Source organism: Leopardus geoffroyi, chromosome D3 (assembly GCF_018350155.1).
Source record: "Leopardus geoffroyi isolate Oge1 chromosome D3, O.geoffroyi_Oge1_pat1.0, whole genome shotgun sequence".
Classification (NCBI taxonomy): Eukaryota; Metazoa; Chordata; class Mammalia; order Carnivora; family Felidae; genus Leopardus; species Leopardus geoffroyi.
In genome coordinates this window covers 79,766,694-79,790,971 of record NC_059339.1, presented here as the reverse complement: position 1 = coordinate 79,790,971, position 24,278 = coordinate 79,766,694, and the positions used below count along the sequence as shown (strand labels likewise).

At 42.7% G+C, this 24,278-nt stretch overlaps 1 protein-coding gene and 1 long non-coding RNA gene across 2 annotated transcripts in view; one reads left to right on the top strand and one right to left on the bottom strand.

Moving 5' to 3' along the window:
* Positions 1–6,302, top strand: part of PIGN (phosphatidylinositol glycan anchor biosynthesis class N) — a 104,467-nt gene extending 98,165 nt beyond the window's left edge. Inside the window, 1 exon segment of the mRNA XM_045459723.1 lies at positions 5,992–6,302. Within this exon segment, the coding sequence (XP_045315679.1) occupies positions 5,992–6,115 (124 nt within the window). The 3' untranslated portion in view covers positions 6,116–6,302.
* LOC123588568 lies at positions 310–24,016 on the bottom strand. The gene is made up of 3 exons (XR_006707909.1): positions 23,861–24,016; positions 6,623–6,783; positions 310–484 (listed from the first exon to the last, which is right to left on the bottom strand). It is a non-coding gene; the product is annotated as an uncharacterized LOC123588568 (long non-coding RNA).
* Between the last annotated feature and the right edge of the window lie 262 nt (positions 24,017–24,278).

The following is a 24,278-nucleotide window of genomic DNA, read 5'->3' as shown; positions in this document are numbered from 1 at the left end:
CAGGTCGTGATCTCACGGTTCGGGGGTCCGGGCCCTACGTCAGGCTCTGTGCTGACAGCTTGGAGCCTGGAGCCTGCTTTGGATTCTATGTCTCACTGTCCCTCTGCCCGCCCCGACTTGCACTTTGTCTCTCTCTCTCTCAAAAATAAACATCAAGAAAATTAAAAGAAAAGAAAGAAAAGGAGAAACATGGAGCAGAAACCACATGGGATACCCTCACTTCTCTCTAAGATTTTATTGTCATTTCATTTAACTCATGAGCATGAGGAACATCATAGTCGGAAGGGATAATGTCCCTAGATACATCAATGCTAATTACCCGTTGTCAAAGCTGGGGTTCTGGAGCCCGTATTGGGGTCCAAATGGAGTAAGCTTGTTTACAGAGTAGAGTAGAGGCCGAGACTTACCCACAAGGTCAGAGCATGGCCGTGGACGGCAACACAGTGACCGCACGCCCAGTAGTTGGTTATTTGAGATCGGGGTCCTGAAAGACACGAGGAAGGCAGTTCGGAGACCAGGGAATCGGTTTACGTGGGTAAAAGGCAAAATAGGACAGAAGCTGGAACTTAAGTAGGAGGTCCAGGATGCCAGTCAGAGGATTGCCCCAGTCATACCTCGGCCACAAATAACCTGCCTTGGTGCTGCGCTGCAGTGTTTACGGTGTCTGCTGACACGATATTTCGTGTGATCTTTACCACAACACTGTCAAGTAGGTATTTTCCACAGGAGCTGTATTTACTGTCTTCATTTTAGAGATGAGGACACTGTGGCCCTACGGAGACTGTGACTTGCTTCTGTGACTTGTAGAGAAGGCTGCACAGGTCCGCAGGACGGCACTGGACGAGCCGCCGTGGTCTGTAGTATCCCCACTGCCTGTCGCTGCCTCTACTTGCGGTGAATTTCCCAAAGCCTTTGTTTTGTACCTCTGCTAAGCCCTTTTTTAAAAGTGGCTTTGTGTCTGATCCTGTTTGTGATTGTTGCAAAGGAACCATTCACTGCAGAGTTTTGAGCACTGTACATTTAGGATTTAAAGGAGGAAGAAACATCGATGAGGAGGGAAGGAGCCAAAAGTAGTTGAGTCTGCCCTTTGAGGCACAAAAGTTTTCAATTTTTACGCAGTCCACTTTGTCTGTTTTTGTTACCTGTGCTTGCGTGATCTTTTTTCAGAGTCTCTGAGCCATTGCAAAGCTTGTACTTAACATCTAGCATGACGTTCTCCCTGGCACTTGCATGGTACCTCCAGGCCTATTTCCCGCATTCCTTTACACAACCATCATGGGAATAAAGTGTTCATCAGAGCACAAGATAATTGCAGAAGGAGAGACTGTAGACGCATAAGACAAGCATTGAGCATCATTCACACCAAGGGAAACAGAATGGTGCATTAGCACCCACAGGTCAGGAACGCTTTGATGACCCCCACCCACTCTGCAGGGCTAGCCGGGAGAAAAGGATGTTAACTCCACGTTTCATGCTATAATTTACTTATATTTATGAAAATACTATATAATTGGTTAATGCTATAGAGGGTTAAAAACTACACTGTAGAAATATTTTGTGCTAATAGTATTTTTTTGTCATGGGAGCTGCCCTTCACATATGGTGACCACATGGACAGGTTTATCTGGAAGGGTCCTGGTTTATGTCTGGTGTCCTGGTATAATCATTACACCCTCATCGATAGAGCGTTAAAATCCAGAGGGGACGGAAAGGTGATAAAGGCATAGGCAGTTAGTTAAGTTAGGTTAAACCGCACTTCAGCTCCGTCTCAGGGCTTTGCCCTCACAGATCTAACTCCCTTCGGTGAAATGGGGTGCTTGCCCTGAGAGACTTCTCGAAGGCGGGTGAAATAGGAGACTTCAGAGCTCGGTTCTCTTCATCAGGCTGAAGGCAGTGCCTCGTAAGTCCCCACACACTCCCCTGGTCACCCCTTGCTCTGCTCTGTCTTCTTTGTCCCGTATTATAATGTCCAAAACATGCCCTCGTAAGGAAGGAAGATGGTTGCAGAGGCGCGTGGGGGGTGGCAGGGGTTGGGATGGAGAAACAAACTGAAATCTGAGTTGGAGAAATTAGGCTTTCTAACGGGATCACCCGGACTGGGGCTGTAGCGGCACGATTTTGTTTTGCCGCTTCCCCTGTTGACAAGTTAGAATTCTGTCATCTTCTCTTGGTGTCCTGTGTAGCGGTAACAGCATGCACCGCCTCGGCGAGCCGTGTGGTTCAGGCTCTGGTGGGCAGGAGTTGCTTCATGCATCTTTGTCGGCATCCAATTTCTTTTTTAATTTTTTTAATGTTTATTTATTTTTGAGAGAGAGAGAGAGTGGGGAGGGGCAGAGAGCGAGGGAGACACAGAATCCAAAGCAGGCTCCAGGCTCTGAGCTGTCAGCACAGAGCCTGACGCGGGGCTCGAACCCACAAGCCGTGAGATCATGAGCTGAGCTGAAGTCGGACGCCTAACCGACTGAGCCACCCAGGCGCCCCGGCATCTAATTTATTGCGAGGAAGAGGCTTGGATAATGGCTGGAAAAGAGGCTTCAAGAGACCGAGCTAAAGCACCATACAATCAGGTTCACATATCAAAAGCTCATTGTTGTACTTTTTCCTGCATTCTGTTTGTGAGAAAGTTGCTTTTTAGGTTTTGGGTTTCTAATTATTCCTGTGTGAACATATATATGAAAAGCTGACTTGTTTCTTATCACGTTGCAGATGTTACTAAACTTATTGGCAGTGTTTCCTTACCAGGCCCGAGTTATTTGAATCATGTTCCTGCGGTAGTTTTCCTTTGTGACTAATTTTACTTCTAAACTCTTTTTATTAGTAATACAGTTAATAACTCCAGCTCTAATATGCCTGTTATACACAGGGATGGAATGTTGTCCTTTTGTCCTTACTAAGTGATTGCTTTATGAACACAGAAAAGGTGAGACTGTGTCCCAGGATTCTCGAGGGGACTGGGAGCTCACCAGCCCTGCGAATGTGGCCTGCGTGTGGCTACGATGGTCATAGTGTCAGTGTGGCGATTGCGGTGGGTTTTCAAAATAGGTTTGCGAGATTCCTCAGCAATTAGTTTCAGGTTAACAAATAAGTAATAGTTTCCTTAAAAATAAAGATTGTAGGGGCGTCTGGGTGTCTCAGTTGGTTAAGTGTCTGAACTCTTGATTTCGGCTCAAGTCATGATCTCTTAGTTCGTGAGTTTGAGTCCTGCATCAGGCTCCGCACCTACGGTGTGGAGCCTGCTTGGGATTCTCTCTCTCCTTCTCTGTCTCTCTCTCTTCCTCTCTCTCAAAATAAATAAAATTTTTTAAATTTTAAATTTTAAAAATAAATAAAAATAAATAAATAAAGATTGTGTTGGGATGCCTGAGTGGCTCACTCAGTTTAAGTGCCTGACTCTTGATGTCGGCTCAGGTTGTGATCTCGCAGTTCATGAGTTCGAGCCCCATATTAGGCTCGGTACCTACAGTGTGGAACCTGCTTGCGATTCTCTGTCTGTCTCTCAAATAAACTTAAAAAAAGTAAAGATTGTATTATTAGGGCCTGAGACGGTATTTGCGTTTATGCGTATAGGCCAATATGTTTCAAAATGCATCTTCCGAGCAGATTTTATCAGAGTTAAATTGAGAATCTTACAGGAATCTACTCCAGCCAGTGTAGTCAGCTGAGCCTGTGGTTCTCTGGAGGACCTGTGGCATCAGGTGTTCTTTTAACAGCCATGTGAAAAATATTCTGCCCAGGCCATAAAACTGAGCTGGGCTGACAGAGCTACAATGTAGTATTTTCTTCTTTTGATCTTTTATACTGTATCTTCATTCATAGCAGGTCATAAACTGAACAGAGTACTGCCTTTTATATGGTGTACTGAAAGAAGTGCGTTTCTTAAAACTAGAGAAAAAGTCCTTTGAGGTCATTTTCATAACTATAAAAACATATTTAAATTTATGTTCTAAATGTGTTTGGTGTGAAGTGAATAGAGGCAGGATCATCGGTTTGATTGGTTTGATTTGATAGTGGTGTTCACTTGGAGTTGTTTGCTGCATGCACTGTTGTTATACTTTATTAAAATACAGATGATGACGGGTGCCTGGGTGGCTCAGTCGGTTAAACGCCCAACTTCTGCTAAGGTCATGAACTCATGGTTCGTGAGTTCAAGCCCCACATCGGGCTCTGTGCTGACAGCTCAGAGCCTGGAGCCTGCTTCTGATTCTGTGTCTCCGCCTCTCTCTCTGTCCCTCCCCAGCTTGAACTCTGTGTGTGTGTGTCTCTCTCTCTCTCAAAAATAAATAAAAACATTAAAAAATTGAACAAAAATACAGATGGCAACTCAAGTGTCATTTCTCTTTAGATATAATGATAACTTCTCATTGTTTCAATACTATTTTAATATCCTCCGAAATATCACTAATAAGTGTGATAAAATATCTTTACTCTTATAATGAATACTAAGCTTTATTAAAAATCAGTGATTCTCAAACTTGTCTTCTCCAGTACATCCGACAGATTTGACCTGCTTCTTGTTGCCCCTTACCCTGATTGAAAAGTACAATCAACCTTTTATCTATCACCCCTTGTACAGGCTGAATAGGCCTTCCTGGTGATTCTATATGCCCCTCCACACAGACACCCCGTCCCTCTACCAATCACACATGTACACCTTGAGAATTGCTGATTTAAATGATGTCAGAATAGTCAAGGCGAGAGAGTGGGAACAGCCAAACTCACTTACAGTTGAAATTGAATGCTTCTTTAACTCTGGTCTGCTGAGATGATACCAAGACCTGATTGATGGAAAATATCACAAGCTGAATGCCTCATGGCTCAATTGCATGAAGGTGATGAGCTTCATGACTGTTTCCTGCCAATAATGTTAGCTTAAATGGGCCCAAAGTTTGTGATTTCAGGCCACTCGAAGGAGATAAGTGATCTATAAAATACTTCTTATAAATAGACTTCCATTAAATTTAGGAATAGTCACCTATCTATTGGTGTCATGAAACTTACCTTGTTAAGAAACCAAGTCATATTTAATATTTATTTGTTTTAAAGTAATTTAGGAGCACCTGGGTGGCTCAGTCAGCTAAGGGTCCACTCTTGCTTTTGGCTCAGGTCATGATCTCACGGTTTGTGGGATCGAGCCCCAAGTGGGGCTCCACGCTCTTAGCCCGCTCACGTGCGTGCTCTCTTCTCCCTCTTTCTCAAAATAAATAAATAAGCTTTTTAAAAAATTTAAAATATTAGAAGCATTTAAAATAATTTAAAGTGTTAAAAGTGATAAAAGGTCTAAAACAGCAGAATCTGGGAGATAGTAGCTTTGACTTAGAGATTCATAAAGAAATGTATCCTTTTTCCTTTGTTTAGATTCCTTGACTGAAACATTTACTTTCCTGAATTTGAATTTGGGCAACATTTTGGGGTAGGGGGAGGGTAGCTGGTAGTTTTGTTGAAGTACTTCTAACTTCCATCAAAGCACAGAATGGTGTGCTCTAAAATGCCAAACTACTAAACCTGGGGATATCTTGGGGAGTCTGTGGATGTTATTCAGAGGGAGCAAGAATTAGAGGCGGAAAATTGTCTTTGTTTCTAAAAGCTGGATTTTGAAATTCAGTTTCTATTGGTGACAAAGACACAGGCAGTGCCAATACCAATCAGACATTTTCATAACACGTTGCAGTTATCGGACATACCTCAAAATAGTTGTGCTCCTCACTGCTTCTGTGACAAATTTGTTTTTTAACGTTTTGATACCTATTTCCAGATCATCGGGGTACCTGACTGGCTCAGTTCAAAGAGCATGTGACTCTTGCTCTCGGGGTTATGAGCTGGGTGTAGAGAGTACTAGAAATAAATATATAGATAAACTTAAGAACCATCACTGGTATCTTTTGTAATTCTGTGTATTTTATGTATACACTTAGAAACATTATTTAGAGAGCTCTCCTCTTTCCCATGTGTGTTGTGTCTTCCTGTAACATGTTTCTTTTTCTCTTTCTGTAGCATCAGCCACTACGTGATTGTCATGTCCATGACCATCGTTCTGGTGTTTCTCAATGGCCTGGCCCACCTGCTCACGACAAAGAAACTCAGACTCTGTGGCAAACCCAAAAGCCACCTCATATGATGTTGCCCAAGCCATCATTCAACATCTGGATCCTGCTTCCCATTCTCCTTTTACACTAAACTCTTATCAAGGATTCAGTAAGAAAATGGACATTGATATACAGCATATTCTGCTCCTACAGAGAAAAAGACATGCGGAATTCTGAGTTTACAGGTGATCTGCAATAAAGGAGCTTCCATTTTCTTGAGTTTCTGTGTGTGTGAAATGGTGGTTCTGTCTGTGGAAGGACATCGTGGACTTTCTCCATTTTCAGTTTCTTCCTTTAGCTGTCGGCCCCTCTCACTGAGCTTTTAGAGCGCCTGGAACAGTCGGCTCAGCAACCGCGCAGCGTCCCCTAGATGCGGCCGAGAATGTGCTCCCGTGGGGGCGGTGCTGCTCACGTCCACAGCCAGCACTGGCTGAGCTTGGAGCAGGTCACCCAACTGCACCACACATATTTATCAGCGCTCAGCCCTGCTTTTGCAAGGAATGATAACGCTAGAAAGGGAATCAGGATCTGTTCCTTACCGGAGCTTCAGTAGAAACAGTATTGGCAGGCGTTTGCCATTTTCCCTCGAAGTGCAGCGACACTGTCTTCTTAGTGCTCTTCAGGGTTTTCATAGTGTCCCAGCCAGGTGCAGGTTGACCGTCCCTTTTTTTTTTCCATTTCTGGATTCCCATTGGAATTTCTGTAGATAGAAAGGTAGAAAATACTTGGTATTTGTGTCTGATTCAGGGAAAATTTTTTAAAGGATTAATTTTTACTTGTAGACTCAGTATCTGTTACCCGCATAGCTTTTAGCACATATTGTTTCAACAGAATTCTTTAAGTCAGTGGTTAAACTTTCTGACCATATCACAGGAATCAGTGTTAAAATTGCTTATCTTTCTGGTTGGAAGGTTCTAGCCTAAAGGCTTAGAGTCCTCTCACTAAATTTAAATTTCCATTTGTAAACTAATTCTAATGGACAGAATAGTTTGAGAGTAATTTTTATTTGGATTTTTCACAAAGTGACCTTTATGTATCACTGTAGACTTGGCCTTTAGCCCATGGCGTGCCAGTAGATTTTGGCTGATGCTAAGCTTTGCTAGTCTGAGTCCCACTTTTTAAAAAATTCCTTTTGAATTAAATTATTGCATTACTAGTTCACATTCATGACCAGGAAGCCCCCTACAAAATACTATATTTTTTAAATTGGCCGGTGAGTGAACAAATACAATTTAGAAGACTCAGAAAAGTTTGGCAAAACGCACTTTCTTACTTTCTGCTTACAATGAAGTGTCGTAATAAGTTGTGATAGTACTTCATGTACCAATGACAGCACTATGGTACAAGGAAAGAAAGAGACGTAGGTTTCAGTGTAAGACCACTTGCATCCGTGTCTGATATAAAATCTTGCTGGACAACTAAGCAGCTGCTGTAACGGATGACGGTATTGGCAGGTACGGAACCCGTGAACTTTCACGTTGCCTCAGGATTTTTAATCGGTTTTTTCACAAGTCAGCAAAAACCGACTTTATAAACACCATTTAACTCCTTTTATGCCTAGTTTTACCTTCCATCTTTTCCCAGATTTCCACACAGAGGAATTAATGAATATTTTATTAAGACATTGTAAAAGGTGCTCAGCGATTTGCCTTTATTTTGCTCTTTGAAGCACGTCTTCATGTTGTCCTGAGTCCATGTGAGCTGACAAAAGAGTGATGAGTACTTGCAGCCGTGGGCTCGCCTTGCTGCACTGTTATCTGGACCCCTCAGACTTTGGGGAACAGAGTTCTAGACAGGCCTTTTCTGTTGTGCATCTTATCAAATGTCTTAGTGTTTTGAAATGCATATTTTTACATTGAATAACAGAAAAAATAAATATTATTTAAATGTATTTCTGTTTAAGTCATTTACTTTTTCATTCTAACTATTAACACCAGATTGCCAAATCAAACTTCAGACATTTGCTAGTTAGCATTTGCTTAACTTAGGAATTGCTATAAGAATTAAAGGCAGCATATCAGGTTGAGAAAATACTGAACAAAAAAGCCATGGTATATCACGTGGACCGTGGATAAACCTTGGAAGATACTCTAAGGATTTAGGAAACTACCCGCAGTCTATTCATAATTAACCAATGTTTTAATTCTCTGTATTATTATATTTAGTATGCACTATTTAGAACACAAATGTCTTGGCACAAAAACAGACACTCAGATCAATGGAACAGAATAGAGAACCCAGAAATGGACCCACAGACATATGGCCAACTAATCTTTGACAAAGCAGGAAAGAATAGCCAGTGGAATCAAGACAGTCTCTTCAGCAAGTGGTGCTGGGAAAACTGGACGGCGACACGCAGAAAAATGAACCTGGACCACCTTCTTACAACATACACAAAAATAAACTCAAAATGGATGAAAGACCTCAATGTAAGACAGGAAGCCATCAAAACCCTCTAGGAGAAAGCAGGCAAAAACCTCTTTGACCTTGGCCACAGCAACTTCTTAACACGTCTCCGGAGGCAAGGGAAACAAAAGCAAAAATGAACTATTGGGACCTCATCAATATTAAAAGCTTCTGCACACCGAAGGAAACAATCAGCAAAACTGAAAGGCAACCAACAGAATGGGAGAAGATATTTGCAAACGACATACCAGATAAAGGGTTAGTATCCAAAATCTATAAAGAACTTATCAAACTCAACACCCAAAAAACAAATAATCCAGTGAAGAAATGGGCAAAAGACATGAAGAGACACTTCTCCAAAGAAGACATCCAGATGGCCAACCGACACATGAAAAAATGCTCCACATCACTCACCATCAGGGAAATACAAATCAAAACCACAATGAGATACCACCTCACACCTGTCAGAATGGCTAACATTAACAACTCAGGCAATGACAGATGTTGGTGAGGATGCAGAGAAAGAGGATCTCTTTTGCACTGTTGGTGGGAATGCAAGCTGGGGCAGCCACTCTAGACAATAGTATGGAGGTTCCTCAAAAAATTAAAAACGTTAAAAAAGGGATACAGGTATGCTATTTCGAAGGGGCACATGCACCCCAATATTTATAGCAGCACTAGGAACAATAGCTGAAGTATGGCAAGAGCCCAAATGTCCATTGATGGATGAATGGATAAAGAAGATGTGGTAGATATGTATACACACACACACACACACACACACACACACACACACACACACAATGGAGTATTAGCAATCAAAAAGAATGAAATCTTGCCATTTGCAATTATGTGGATGGAACTAGAGGGTATTATGGTAAGTGAAATTAGAGAAAGACAAATATATGACTTCACTCATATGAGGAATTTAAGATACAAAACAGAGGAACATGAAGGAAAGGAAGCAAAAATAATATAAAAACAGGGAGAGGGACAAAACATAAGAGACTCTTGAATATGGAGAACAAACAGAGGGTTACTGGAGGGGTTGTGGGAGGGGGCTGGGCAAAATGGGTCAGGGGCATTAAGGAATCTACTCCTGAAATCATTGGTGCACTAAATGCTAACTTGGATGTAAGTTTTTTAAAAAATGCTTTTTTGGTTTTTGGGAAAATGTTATAAATGGTAATATATTTTCATAATACTTCCCTCAAAATGACCTAACAATGATAGAGCTTGACTGCATTCCTAGATAACCTATTTATCACTCACAGTATTGCTTCTCACGAAAAACTCATTCCAAATTTCAGCCAACTCAGATATTAGGAATCTGTATGTCCACCATCCCCACCCCCTACTTTTATACACTTCTTGTAGTAGACTAGGGACTCCTTTGCTCCTCCACCTTTGACACATACCTGTGCCATGAAAAATGTAATTTTTGGTGGAGCTGGCCCAGGGGGAGGAAGGTGGCAGCTGTGTTGGGTGAGGGAGGGACTGTCTCCAGAGGGGGGGCTTCAGCTCTGCAGGGGAGAGCCTGGTGAGCTCCTATATCTACCCTAGACACCGGCTGGTCAAGGGGCCTGAAGAGAGTGAGCTAAATTGACTCAGTCATTTGGGGCGGGACCCCCCCCCCTCGCCCATCCTTCGGGCAGTTCCAAGGACTCCTCTAAGAGACCAGAGAGAACTTGGTAATTTCTCACCTTTCCAGAGTCGTTCTTTATATATTGACATTTTCTCATCCTCTGTAAGATGCTTTGAAATGGGATTGTTATGGTACGTGTTTTCAGTACTATGGTAACACGTTGTAGCATTTTCACATTTCTGCATCAGTATGGTATGTAAAAAAGGTAGATGAGATTTCTGCACTTAATACAGTACAGAATAACTCATTCTATAACAAGGGCATTTGAGAAGTAATGTATCACTTACTAATTTCTTTAGAGACACAAACAGATCACAACTATTTTCAACTCGAACTGCAGTATTTATTTGCCATGTAGCATTTCTCAAAGTATGTCCCTTAGAACATCGTTTACTTAGGATACAGATGTCATAATAAAAAGGGTTCCCTGATCAAATATATTTGAGAAGCACTAACTAATAAAGTTAGTAGGTGTATTTATTGTAGTACTTAGGGAATTTAACTTGATTTATGCATTATGGAGGGAGAAAGATCGCAGTATACCAGCAGCCTCTACTTGCTTGGCTGCAGACCTATCTTAAAGTCTCCCCTCCAACTGGCGAGCATACTTTAGAAATGTTGTCATATACTTTGACGCTTAAAACCTTAGTTTGTCACACTGTTTTGGGGTGTTGCATGTTTAATTGACTCTGTTTTCCTGAAAAGATTTTAACCCCTAATGTGGGAAAACTTTAAAATGTACTAGCAATTTGGGGTGCCTGGGTGGCTCAATCGGTTAAGCATCTGACTCTGGATTTCAGCTCAGGTGATGATTTCACAGGTTCATGAGTTTGAGCCCTGTGTCGGGCTCTGTGCTGGCAGTGCAGAGCCTGCTTGGGATTCTCTCTCTCTCTCTCTCTCTCTCTCTCTCTCTCTCTGCTTCTGCCCCTCCTCTGCTCGTGCTATCTCTCTCTCTCAAAATAAATACACTTAAAAAGTGTACTAGCAACTTTACTTGCCTCTGTATAAATTACGCCTATGATGATTTAGTCTTTCATGTGGGACCCTTCAGGATGGCATCCAGTCCATCACAGATCATCAGACAGCCCTGATAGAATCTGGACTGAGTCTTTATGCCATAAATTTATAGCCTTTACCAGAAAAATAAAAATCACAGCAAATATTGGCTTATTCTCTTGCGACTTGCCTACAGAAGGCGATTACTAAAGTTTTATGCCTTCCTTGGTTTTTCTGTTTTATTTATTTCTCTCTTGCCCTGTTTTCTCTCTTTTCATGTCACTCCTCTCTCTCAACCATGTTCGAACCCGGTGTGTATACAAATAATGGGTTTTCTTCACGAATTGGTTCCCATCAGTTCTGATGTTCGGTGTAGACATGGTGTGAGTATACAGTGCTCAGCTGTGCCAATGTCTGCTTGGCACTCTCTCCTCGGGACTAAGTCTGCCTCCATTGTTAACCGTGTATCTCTGGCAGGAGCCAAGTGGTTTCTTATGACTTTTCCTTCACCATAGTTGACAAATTTAGAGGTGCACATCTGACCCAGTCTGGGCCAGTCTGAGTTCTTCGCAAGACTTTCAAGCTAGAAAGGAGAGAAAATTTCTAAGATGCAAAGTTCAGGAGCTATTGATGGTTAGGTTGGATTGAGATACTCTAGATACCTTCTAATAGGTAACCTTCCATCACATGCTTATCTGACAAAAAGAAGGCTTATTTTTGCCGTGATTTCTACGGACAGTGGATAAGAACCATTCCAAAACTCCACTTAAAATGCTGATTTTTGTATATCCTTTTTACCTTATGCTTTCTAGATTGGAAATCAATGGGACAGAATAGTTCAGTGATGTTCTTCACAGATCTCTGTGGCTCTGCCCTCTGCTGCCCAAGTTCCCTTTGTTCCAACCATCTTGGAACCCTTCCCATTCATTTCCAACATAATTTTGTCTCGATCTCCCGTGACTTGCATCCAAGAGCGTTAATTGATGTGCATGCCTTGAATGTGTTTGTACAAGTATCTCTTCAATGTTTAGTGCAATTTCTATTTATGGCTTTTTTTTTTTTTAATTTTTTTTTTTCAACGTTTATTTATTTTTGGGACAGAGAGAGACAGAGCATGAACGGGGGAGGGGCAGAGAGAGAGAGGGAGACACAGAATCGGAAACAGGCTCCAGGCTCTGAGCCATCAGCCCAGAGCCTGACGCGGGGCTCGAACTCACGGACCGCGAGATCGTGACCTGGCTGAAGTCGGACACTTAACCGACTGCGCCACCCAGGCGCCCCTATTTATGGCTTTTTAAAAAATTATGGTAAAACTTAACAAAGTGCCAGGCCCTGTTTAAATGGTTTACACATACTGAACTATTTAATCCTCGTAACAACCCTGTGAAGTAGGCATTATTATACCATTTTACACATGGGAAGACTGAAGCCCAGAGTGATTTATAAAGATCCCACGACTAGTATAACTGGCTTTGCTTTTACATTTTCAACAGACGGTTGCTGCCGAAACATTATATCCCGGAATCTGCATACGAGCATTTGTAGATTTTTGCTTCTGAAAGCACAGTCACTGTACCCAAGCAGGTGACATGAAAACTAGACTCTGCAGTTGTGTGTGCATAATCAAGGGTAAACAGCACGATTAAGAAAACATACTTTTGAAGTTGCCTACACGTCTGTAATAGGCATGTGACACGCTTACACCGGATTCTTCACATTTGAGGCCAATGCCAGCTGTCTTCCAAGTGGTATATAAAGCAAAAGGAGCAAAGTTTCCTCACTTTTATTTCATTAGCATTAAAATAAGAAAGGGAATATTTGCTGTTTTCAAGCACTTGAAGTTTTGTAAAGACCTGAAAGTCCAGAGTGTGCTTAGTGTAGTGGGTCAAATTGCGGCCGCTGGAAAGATATGTCCACACCCTAACCCTGTGAATGTGACCTTATATAGGAAGACGGTCATTGCAGATATAATTAAGGGTTCTGAGATGAAATCACTCTGGATTATCCGGGGGCGGGGGGGGGGCATAAATCCAATAGCAAGTGTCCTTGTGAGAGAAGAAATGATGTGAAGACAGAGGCAGTGATGCAGCCACAAGGCAAGAAAGGCCAGGGGCCACCAGAAGCTGGGAGACGCCAGGAAGGATCTTCCCTTCGGGCCTTCAGAAGGAGGGTTTCCCCCAGCAACCTTGATTTACAACTTCTGGGTTCCAGAACTCTGAGAGAATAAATTTTCATTGTTTTAAGCCACCCAGTTGGTGATAATTTGTTATGGCACCCCTAGGAAATGAATATATATGGGGAATTTAGCTTTACAGAATCAGACTGAATCACAGCACTTGCATGGCTAATTCATAAAGTTTTCTGGATCACGAGTTTGAGTACCATAGTTCACCCTAAAATGTGGATCTAAAGATATCAGCGCGTAAACTTAGGGGTGGAGTTAAACACTCTTTAATGTCAAGATTGCTGATTTTTTTTCTGGAATATTTCAGCCATACTTTCCTGGAAGTAAAGAGCTCCTTAGACTTTCCATTTCCCTTCAATATTTTTGGTGTTTATGCATCTGGATTCAGTTGAAACCAGAAAGTTGAAAGCTTGTCATAAATCTGGTTGTCTTTCAAACCTTTGCCCTCGGGCTTATTTGAGAAGGGCCTTCACCCTCCTTAACACCACGGCATCCATGACCTAATCCAGAATGCAGGAGGGAATTTTCCCACAGGAGCCCTGCACACAAATCCTCTCAGTCTTGATCCAGATTTGGCGTGAACTAGACATGCCACCACAGGCCCCGTGACAGGGCCTGGCACCATCACAAGAACATTCCTTGAACCTTAGAGTGAAGCCTTCAAGTGATGTTTCCTTTGTTAAGCCACGAGTTTTGTGTAATGTTAACTGACACTCCGGCTTATAAGATCCTATCTCATGTCAGTCCGATGGTTGGAGCTGCTGTTCTTAATGCTTCCGGGGCCTCAGAGACTGACCAAACTCACCGGGGTCTAAGATGGGAGTATCATGAGGTGAGGGCCTGTTAGCCATCCCCTGGATTGGAGAACTTGTGTGGCCAGAGTTTTACCGGTTTCCTTGTTTTACCTGGGGGACCTGCTCCTCCACGAGGTGGACAGAGCTGGTGGGGCCTGGATGGCATTACCAGTTCAGCCTAGTGAGGTGAAGCTTTGATGAGAACTGAAGATGCGCGTGACCCCTGTCGCTGCGTTAGATGCAGTTCTGTCAATGGCTAGTCAGTGCCTCCTGCAGAGAACTGTCTGCTCTCCTCATTCCTGGTGACCCCAGCTCCCAGCTGTTACTGTTGCTTTTCTGATTGGCAGTTTGAGGTTCTGGCCTTGCTCCTGAATAGATCCTGGGCTGCAGCAGTCACCAGTACTGAATACCCTATTCTCTTATTCAGCAAATTCAGCTTTTTCAGATTGAGCCAGTTCACCTGCCAACAGAGCAAAAACTCTTTCCTTCAAGAAAGAAAAGTTTTTCTTCCTTTCATGCATCTGTCTGCCCAACCATTCTTCCGTTCACCCCAGCACCCCTGGATCTCCCTACAAAAAGCTTTCCTTGAGTCCTTGTGTGTCAGCTCTGAGGTTGGGTGAAGGAACCCAAGTTGGTTAAAATCCAATACTGACTTTACAATCCCGTTCTCAGGCTTTGCAGGTGGACAGAAAAGCTAGCAGGAGTAAGATTAAAAAAAAGAAAAAAAGAGGGAAGGATCGAAGGTGTTCTCTGGATCGGTTTACCCAGGAAGGCAGCAAAAATGAAAAGCGGTATAAAGCCATCAGAAACATGGAACAAATCTGGGGTGCCCGGGTGGTTAAGCTTCCAACTCTCAATTTCAGTTCAAGTCATGATCTCAGGGTTCGTGAGATTGGGCCCCGTGTTGGGCTCTGCACTGACAGCTCAGAGCCTGATTGGGATTCTCTCTCGCCCCTTCTTTCTGCCCCTCCCCCATCTGTGTGCGTGTGCTGTCTCTCAAATAAACTTAAAAAAAAGAAAAGAAAGAAAGAAAGAAGAGATATGGAAGAGATCTTCCATCGATGCTTCTTACTGCCCGCTTCCTGTCCCAATCAGAATCGTGTTACTGCTTGGGAGAGCTCTGGGGAGAACGACGTAGAAGGCTCATGGTAGTGACTCACCAAAGTCACCAGCAGCCTCCACAACGCCCCATCACTGGCTTGCCCGAGTCTGTGTCGTGCTTGAATTTTCCATAGTCTTTGCTTGTGGCCGCCATTTTATAGCCTTACCATGTCTGTGCTGCATTTCACATGGAGACATGATGCTGCTCATCTACTTATCCAAAGGACAAACATGTTGAATTGCTTTGGGGGAATCAGGGTGAGGTTGCTATCTACGAAGACCTTTTTTCTTTTTCCTTCTGATGGCAGCTTCCTTCCTTGGGAGGCAAACCCCAAACCTCGGCTTTGTTAGATCCATATTCTAAGGACTAAGAAAACAGAATTGGGTGGTTGCTATGCAAGAAACAGTAACACGTCTTACTTGGAAAACTCCAGAGACTTTGAACTACCTGAAAATTTAGATCATTTTCAAAATGGCACTTTGTTGAGAGTTGTCATCCTTTATCGCACAGTGCTTTTCAGTTTGAATAATTAGAATCGCAGTATGGATAAGAAGGAGTAGAAACTTGCTTCTAAAAGCTTAAGCAGAAAATTCCTGAAAATTTGCCAAGAAGACTATTTTTGCCAGCTACTGCCACGTAAACAATGGCATTTCCTTCAACTAACATGTTTTCAAAGGCTTTTAATTTCTTCTGTTTCTTTTTAGAGTAGATGGTCTAAATGGCCTAAGCCTGTCAAGATGGTTTGACTCATTGTTTCAGGGTTGCTGACACCTTGGAAGGACAGATAGATAAATGGCTCAGGATAAAGTCAGTGGATCCCCCTGTTATGTTGCTGCTCTTGTAGGTTTCTGCCATAACCAGCGTCAAAGAAAGACTCCCCCAGGAGGGCCAGGTATACAAAGGCCTGAAACACCTCACAAGGGTCAGGCATTCTTATCCTCATCCTCACTGTCACCAGGGGCAGTGGGGGAGGGAGTTGGAAGTGAATTGGCCAGGATCTATCTGTGGATCACAGAATCCAGTGCTGGCAACAGCCTGGCTGCAGGAGGGAGCAGTTTAAGCAAAGATATTGGAATTTAATATGTGCTGTTGGGGGGCAAGGGGGAGTGCATTTAAATAAAAATAAGTATTTATCATCTTGGTGTCTTTTTAAAAGCTTGTCCCTCAGGGGAAGAATCCTTCCCAAACCACCCTGATTTGCACACTGGCAGTTGTTCTGGTTTCACACTTGGTCTGTGATGACAAAAGTGTCACCTCCTTCCTTCTCTGGCAACTTGTGATGTGTCTGTCAAGTCCCCAAAGCAGATCCATTCTGGAATGTCTTTTGACAGGATGGCAGCGGAGGAAAGCATATTGCATACATTGTGAAGTAATAACAGACATCAAACTTTATGTTATGGTTATTACCCAAGACATTTTTAAAGTAGATTACTCTCCAGTTTGAAAGGTTTGGCTTTTTAAGGGGGCCTGCAGGCTGCTATTTATCTTGGCTCTTCTGCCTGTATTGGGATAATTTGTCTTTGGTTAGTTCTTGGGGCGGTGGAGTCTGTACTAATCAGACACAGAATGAGACTTTTCACTTGCTTTTGAAATTCAGGAGGATGCCATTCTTTAGAGTTTATAATCCTTTAGCTTCCCAGACCCTTTGATTGTCTTCCTACTTCTAATTTATTTATTTATTGAGAGAAATAGAGTGAATGGGGGAGGGGCGGAGAAAGAGGGGGAGACAGAGAGAGAATCCCAAGCAGGCTCCACACTTATCAGTGCAGAGTCCGACGCAGGGCTCGAACTCACGAACTGTGAGGTCATGACCTGAGCTGAAACCAAGAGTTGGGTGCTGATTTTCTTCCTACTTTTAAGTGATCTCTTGAAAAGGCATAAAATAGCATTAAACTATATTCTGTCATTTATATCTCCACATTCACATTTCTGGAACTGAGAATACTATTTCTTATTACCTAAGTATTCCGTGTAATTCTTTTGTTTGTCCCTTTAACAAAGATTTACTGGGTTCTTACCACGTGCTACTGACATTGCAGCAAATGACAGAGATATAGACAGATCACTGGGCCCTCATGATATATGTGATATAACTAATATATATCCCAAGCTCTGTGGGAGCCCAGAGGGAAACTGATAACTTCTGACAAGGTGGAAAGAAATTGGGGGAGATTTCACAGTCGTAATACTTGAAGTAAGCCCTTTTGGGGACAGTTATCATTAACCCGGACGGGTTTGAGACGCATGGATGGCAATCGTCTAGGTAAAAGACTGACTGAGCCTGAATTCAGACAAATCTTTTGCAGGTTGTTGAATCGACAGTAATTTCATGAAGGACGAACTTCACAGGTGGTTCCTCAGTCCCCAGGTCACTATGTAAATACAAGATGCACATCGTGAGCACTGACCAGTCATGTTACTCCTTTCAAAGTCTGTCAGTGGGTCAGGTGGTCAACGCACGTCGGTTATTCAGTTCGTACGCAGACAGCAATGCGTGTCATTCTGTTGCCTCTTTGTCTCCCAGTGATAAAGCCACATGACCTCTTACAAAAATGGATAATCATAAGAGGGAATTGACCAATAAAGATGAAATTGTGACAAAGAAACCAAAAGTGGTAGCACTGTAAACGAAATCCGAATCAAACATAAATGGGTTATAAAGTGCCTGGGTGGCTCAGCTGGTTAAGCATCCGACTCTTGATTTCAGCTCCGGTCAGGATCTCACGGTTCATGGGATCGAGCTCCCCTGCTTTTTTTTTTTTTTTTTTAAAGATGCTAAGTTTGTGGTGATTATGCAGCAAAAGAAGACTTAACCACTTCATGGCAGTTGCCAGTAAAAGTTGACTTCATTTGCTTCACAGAAATTCTGGTAGAGGACTTCTTTCCAGAGGAGAAAATGGACTGGTTTACCAGTAGCTCCTGTATAAAGTCAGGGCTTCCAAATCTCAATGTTTCTTCTGCTACAACACCCCCCTCCACACACACACACACACACACACACACACACACAAACACTGAGTGTGAAGGCAACACCTGACACTCTTCATATCACCCAGTGGGACTGCAGCTCAGAGAAAGGAGGTGGTTATGTCACTGTAGCTACATTATTGCTGCGCGTATTCAACTGTCTTTTGCCTGTGGCTCAGAAGTCTTCTGTCTGGGTCTATGAAGATACCTGGTTAGCTTGCAATCAGAGTAACATCTTAAAACCTTACAGGGATCTTGACATGACCTGTGCCACACTTTGTTTGTTTACCCATCTTTTAATGGACAGTTGCGTTGTTTCCAGTTTGGAATTGTTATAAATAAAGCTGCTATCGACATCTGTATGTAAGTCTTTGAACATGTGAACGTACACTTCCTTTTCTCTTGGATAATTACCTAGGAGTAGAATGGCTGGATCATATGGTAGGTGTATGTTTATTTTTTAAATATGTTTTCAAACTGTATTCCAAAGCGTTTGTACCAGTCTTTACTCCCACCAAAAGAGTGTAAGAGTCCCGGGTCCTTGCCAGCACTTGACATGGTCTTTTTAAATTTTAACCATTCTAATAGGCGTGTAGTGGAATCTCGCTGTGGTTTGTGTTTGCATTTCTCTAATGACTACTGTGTTAATATGCTAATGTCAGTGTATCTTCTTTGGTGAGGTGTCCATTCAAATATTTTGCCCATTACAAAATAGAGCTGTTTAAAAGATCTATATGTAAGTCTTTCTCTGCTAATTGCATCATCTCTGTCATTTCTAGGTCTTTCAATTAGCTGTTTTCCTCCTGGTTGTGGATCATATCTTACGGCTTCTTCACATGTCTGGAAATTACTGATCGTAAGCTAGCTATGGGTGCTACATAGTTGAGTGTTTAGACTCTGTTGCTTCTTTAATACAGTGTGGAATTTTGCTCTGGCTCGTGGTGAATTTGTAGATCATCTTGATATGTTCAAGGGCTGTTTTAGAGCTGTGTCAGTGTAGGTCTAGAATAGCCTCTCTGGGGTCTCTATTGAGTACCCAGGGCCAATGACATTTCTCCACTCTGACTGGCCAGTCTTTGAACATGTCCCAGTCCTATGTAGGCTGCAGTATTTGCTCAGTCCTGCAGCATCTTGGATCAGCCTCATGGTGTCTTGTCCTAAGATGAGTAGCCTGATATTTAGATAAAGACTCAAGGGCACCCCCCCCACCCCCCCAACCCCCACCGCCTGCAGATATCTGGAACTCTCCCTGCATAACTCCCTTCTCTATGTACCTTGCCCTGCACTTTCCAACTGTCTTACTAGTCCAAACTTCCAATTTCTTTCTCCTCGGCTCAGCAAGACCACTGTTCTCCGTTTGGCTTCCTCCTTGTGACATAGTCTAAAAAGTGCCTGCAGAAAGGGTATCATGGGACACCTCTCTTAGGGATCACAGACTTGTGCTGCCTTTTGCCCAACTTCTGGAAACCATAATTCCACGTGCTTTTGTCTAGTGTTATAGTTGTTCACTGTAGGAGAGCTAGTCTAGTAGCAAGTTAATCTGCTGTGGCCAGAAGCAGAATCCCAAATGTGCTGTAATGAGGAATTTCCTTTAGAAAGGCAGGTCAGGGAGGACCTCTCCAAGGAACAGATGATGACTAGGGTATCAAGCTGTGGAGCTCCTAACCGGTTCCTCTGAGATGAAGGGAAAAAAGGGTTATTTCAATAAATTTAAAGACAATTTGCTTTGTTTTTGGTTTTCAGCAAAATCATAAAGTTAAATGTGTTTAGAGCTGGTTCCCGGTAGGGTCCCCTAGCTGTTTACATTCAGGATGTGATATGTTTTTAAACTATGTGTTCTGTTAGTCTATAAAGTAAAAACCCTAATGTGGTTAATGAAGTGTCTTGAAGGAACATTCAGCTTTGAAAACGATGTCCCTCTCTGGCAAAAAGGAGAATTAAGCCCTCCAAACATGAAAAGCACCAGGTAGCGCCAGACTCTCATTTTGTGTCAAGAGGTGAGTTGACTGGGTTCGGATATTCACTGTGCCCGCTACAGTTGCCACTCTGGGCCAGGTCCTTGACTCCTCTGGGCTGTGTGTGTATTTTTTCCTCTATAAACCAAGGCGTTAGACTAGCTTCTTTCTGGCTTCAAGGAAACGAGGAGAAGGCTTTTGTTCCATGTACCTGGTTTTAGAATCAGTCTGTCAGATGTGGATCTGAACCTTGGAACTGCTCCCTCTGGAGCCCCGGTTTTCTCATCTTAAAAACTGCATTAACGTTAAGGTTATTAGGAGGACAAATGATAGCAAGCAGTGAACTTAAGCCTGGGGCCTGGCACGACATCGAAGTCTGTGGTAGGCCACAAAAAAATGAAACTTCTAGAGTAATGAGTGGTAAGTAAGCATTATATGGCCTGTGGGTACCGGGTTGGTAGTTCTACAAGTTCAGGCTGATGGCCATGTGTAGCCTTGGTGAATGTAAGGCTTAAATAAGAAAGGAGTAACTCCAAGCACTTGAAAAGTGAAGGAGGCAATGATTTTTACATGTGTATGGATCAAACGGAATTGTTTCACGGAACATGTACACAAGCGATTCCCTTAGGGCCGGAAAACGCAGCCAACAGCTGTTTCTATTTTGGTCTTCAACTTGCTCTCTCCCTCTGCCAGCCTCCTAGCTCCACCAGATTGGCTGGAGGTCATCCAGGGGGACTTTGTTAAGCTTCCTTTCCTCAGGGACGTAGGAACCCACTGTGCTTTCTCTGTAGATTCTCAGAGATTCCTCTGTTCTTGACTTCACGTCTTAATGGCCATCACTTCCCAGATGGCTCAGAGCTGGTCCCTGGAGTTCTGAGCTATTGTCACAGGCTCTGACTGCTCTTCTCTCATGGGGGAAAGGAATCAATAGGGGAAAACAGGTAAAGTCTTGTAACAGACTCCATTGTTTGCTGCTGACCCAGTATCGATTATCCTTCCCTGTTTTACTAACTCAACCTCACCTTGGTTCAGGGTGGCCTGCTAAAATATAGACCTGAGTCTTTGTGGTTAAGGTCAAACGGTCTGTCCAATGAGAGGTAAGAGCAAGCTGCCTGGGGAGGCTTTTGGGGATGCTCCTTATAAAGGGGTTGACTCAACAGGCCACGCCTTTTGCACTTTCCTTTCACCTTTTCTGGAGGTGGAGGACACTTCTTATAAACGTGGTGCTAAAGGCCATGCTTGGCCTGAAAATGAAGGAACAGACAGCAAGAAATAGGGCAGGTTACTAGTAGCCCCAGGGAGCTGCCAGACCAGCCCTGGATGACCACTCCTGGACTCCTTCTTCTAGGACAATAATAAAACCCCTGCTTTATTTAAGCCACTGTTTAGTTGGTTTTTCCATTATTTTCAGTATGCAAGTCCAAGTGAACCTCCTTTAAGTGTGAAATTGAGATAAATATTTGTGTCTATACATGGATAAACTCTTTGGCATAGGAGGTACGTAAGCAAAGGCTCAATGGTCATTACTCAGGGATGCCTAAGGGAGTCCTCCAGGAAGTGGGGAGTTGAATTTGTCAGAAAAGCAGCACATTAGCCTATAAAGAAATCATTTGAGGGATGCCTGGCTGGCTTAGTTCATAGAGCATTCAACTCTTGATCTTGGGATTGTGAGTTCAAGCCCCATATTGGGTGTAGAGAGTACTTAAAAAATAAATCACAACTAAAAAAAAAGATTGGAGATAAAGGTGGCTTCTGGCACCTCAAAGTGAGATTCTAATTACGGTGAAATAAAATTTCTTTATTATTTTATCATTTAAGGAAGCTATAATTGATGTATGTGATATATTTCTGCTTCCCACATTTTTTCAAATCCATGAAGATTTAAAAAGAAACTTGTAAAAAAAAATCTGCCAATTTAGGAACCAGAATTGTCATACAGTGTATTAAGTACACCTTAATTAAAAAAAGGGGTTGTTGGGGCACCTGGGTGGCTCAGTCGGTTGGGCGTCCGACTTCAGCTCAGGTCACGATCTCGCGGTCCGCAAGTTCGAGCCCCGCGTCGGGCTCTGGGCTGATGGCTCAGAGCCTGGAGCCTGCTTCCGATTCTGTGTCTCCCTCTCTCTCTGCCCCTCCCCCGTTCATGCTGTGTCTCTCTCTGTCTCAAAAATAAATAAACGTTAAAAAAAATTAAAAAAAAAAAGGGGGGTTGTTTCAGGGCACCTGGGTGGCTCAGTCAGTTAAGCGTCTGACTCTTGATTTTGGTTCAGGTCGTGATCTCAGGGTTAATGGGATAGAGCCCCATGTTGGGCTCTGTGCTGGCAGCATGGCGCCTGCTTGGGATTCTCTTGCCCCCTCTGTCTTTGCCCCTCTCCTGCTCACACGTGTGCTTGCTCTCTCTTTCTCAAAACAAATAAACTTAAAAAGATGGATTGTTTCATGTCTACTCTTAGGGGACTTCTAATTAGTCATGACAAGTTCAACACATGTTTATCTTGATTCCTTCTTGGAACCTCACTAAAATTAAAGAAATAAAAATATAGAAACCCACAAAGACAAAGAGAGGATAAGAGGTGAGAGAGGCAGGCAAGAGAAGTTGAGAAGTTTTTACAGAAGATGGAGAAGGAATGGACAAGAAGGGAAATTAGTGGAGGAGAAGAACATAAAAATTAGTGCCTGCAACCTAGAGCTAACATACTTAATGGTGAAATATAGGCTTCCTGCCTATGGTTGGGAAGGAGACAAGAATGCCTGATACTGATTTTTCTACTCCTATTCAACATTGTATTGGAGGTACAATGAAACTTAAAATAATGCCATTTACAATAATAACTCAAAACCACAGATGCCTAGGAACAAACCTGTTAGATGTGTTTTTTTTTTAATCGCTTTGTAAAAACTATATAATATCATTAAAAGAAACTAAGAATATTGAACTAAATGGAAGGAATTACCATGTTTGTGGCTGGGAAGAGAGAATAAAGAGACAATTTTGTAAAATTGTAATTCTTCCCAAATTAATTTATAGGTTCAGTGCAATTCCAATCAAAATCCCAGCAGGCCATGTTGTGGAAATTGTCAAGCTGATTCTAAACTTACATGGAAATGCAAAGGGTCAGCAGTAGTGTAGAAACGGGCAAATTTATTCTAAAATCACTATTACTATAATGTTGGTACAAGGTGAATCAATAGAGTAGTAGAAAAGAATAGAATATTCAGGAATAAACTCACATACATAAGGACCCTGAGAGCAGTGAAAGAAAGGCAATTTTTCAATACAAATGGTGTTGTGTCAATTGGATATCCATATGGGAATAAAATGTGTCTTGATTCATACCTCACACCATATTTAAAAAGGCAGTTCCAAGGACATTGTAGGGAAAGGAAAGCCACAATGCTAGAAGAAAAGACAGGCACAAAAGTCACTAAGTATATGGGAAAATATTGACGTTTTGGATTTACATTAAAATTAAGAACTTCTAGGGGCACCTGTCTGGCTCAGCGGGTAGAACATGTGACTCTTGATTGCCAAGTCGTTAGTTCGAGCCCCACCTTGGGTGTAGAGTTTACTCAAAAAAGAATAAAAACATACAATCTTTTAAAAAAAAAAATTAAGAACTTCTGTTCATACAAAGACTCCATTATGTTAGTCAAAAGGGAAGCTTTTAAAGAGTCAGAAAAGATACTTGCAATACATGTAATTGGCCGAGGGCTTATGTCAAGAACATACCGTTTCTTCAAATCCACGAGGAAAAGGGCACAAGCTAGTTAACAAGAGACTCGCTGATGTTAAACAACTTCTTCAAAGGCGGAACAATATACAGTAGTCTCCCTTGACCTTCAGTTCTGCGCTTTCAGTGGTCTCGGTTACCTGGACGACCGCAGCCGGAAGCCGGTGATCGGCCTCTGACGTCTCTGACGCCTCTGACGCAGCGTCAGATCGTAGATGATAGTCCGGCGCTAAGTCACGCTGTGACGTCATTCTCCTCACTCATCCTTCTGGCCGGCGTTTTATCTATCATCTCGCATTGTCGCAAGAAGAAAGGCGAGTCCAGACGACCTTGAGCAACACGGGGGTCAGAGGTGCCGAACAGCGCGGTAAAAAGTCCACCTGTAACTTTTGACCTCCCCCAATATAACTCCTAATA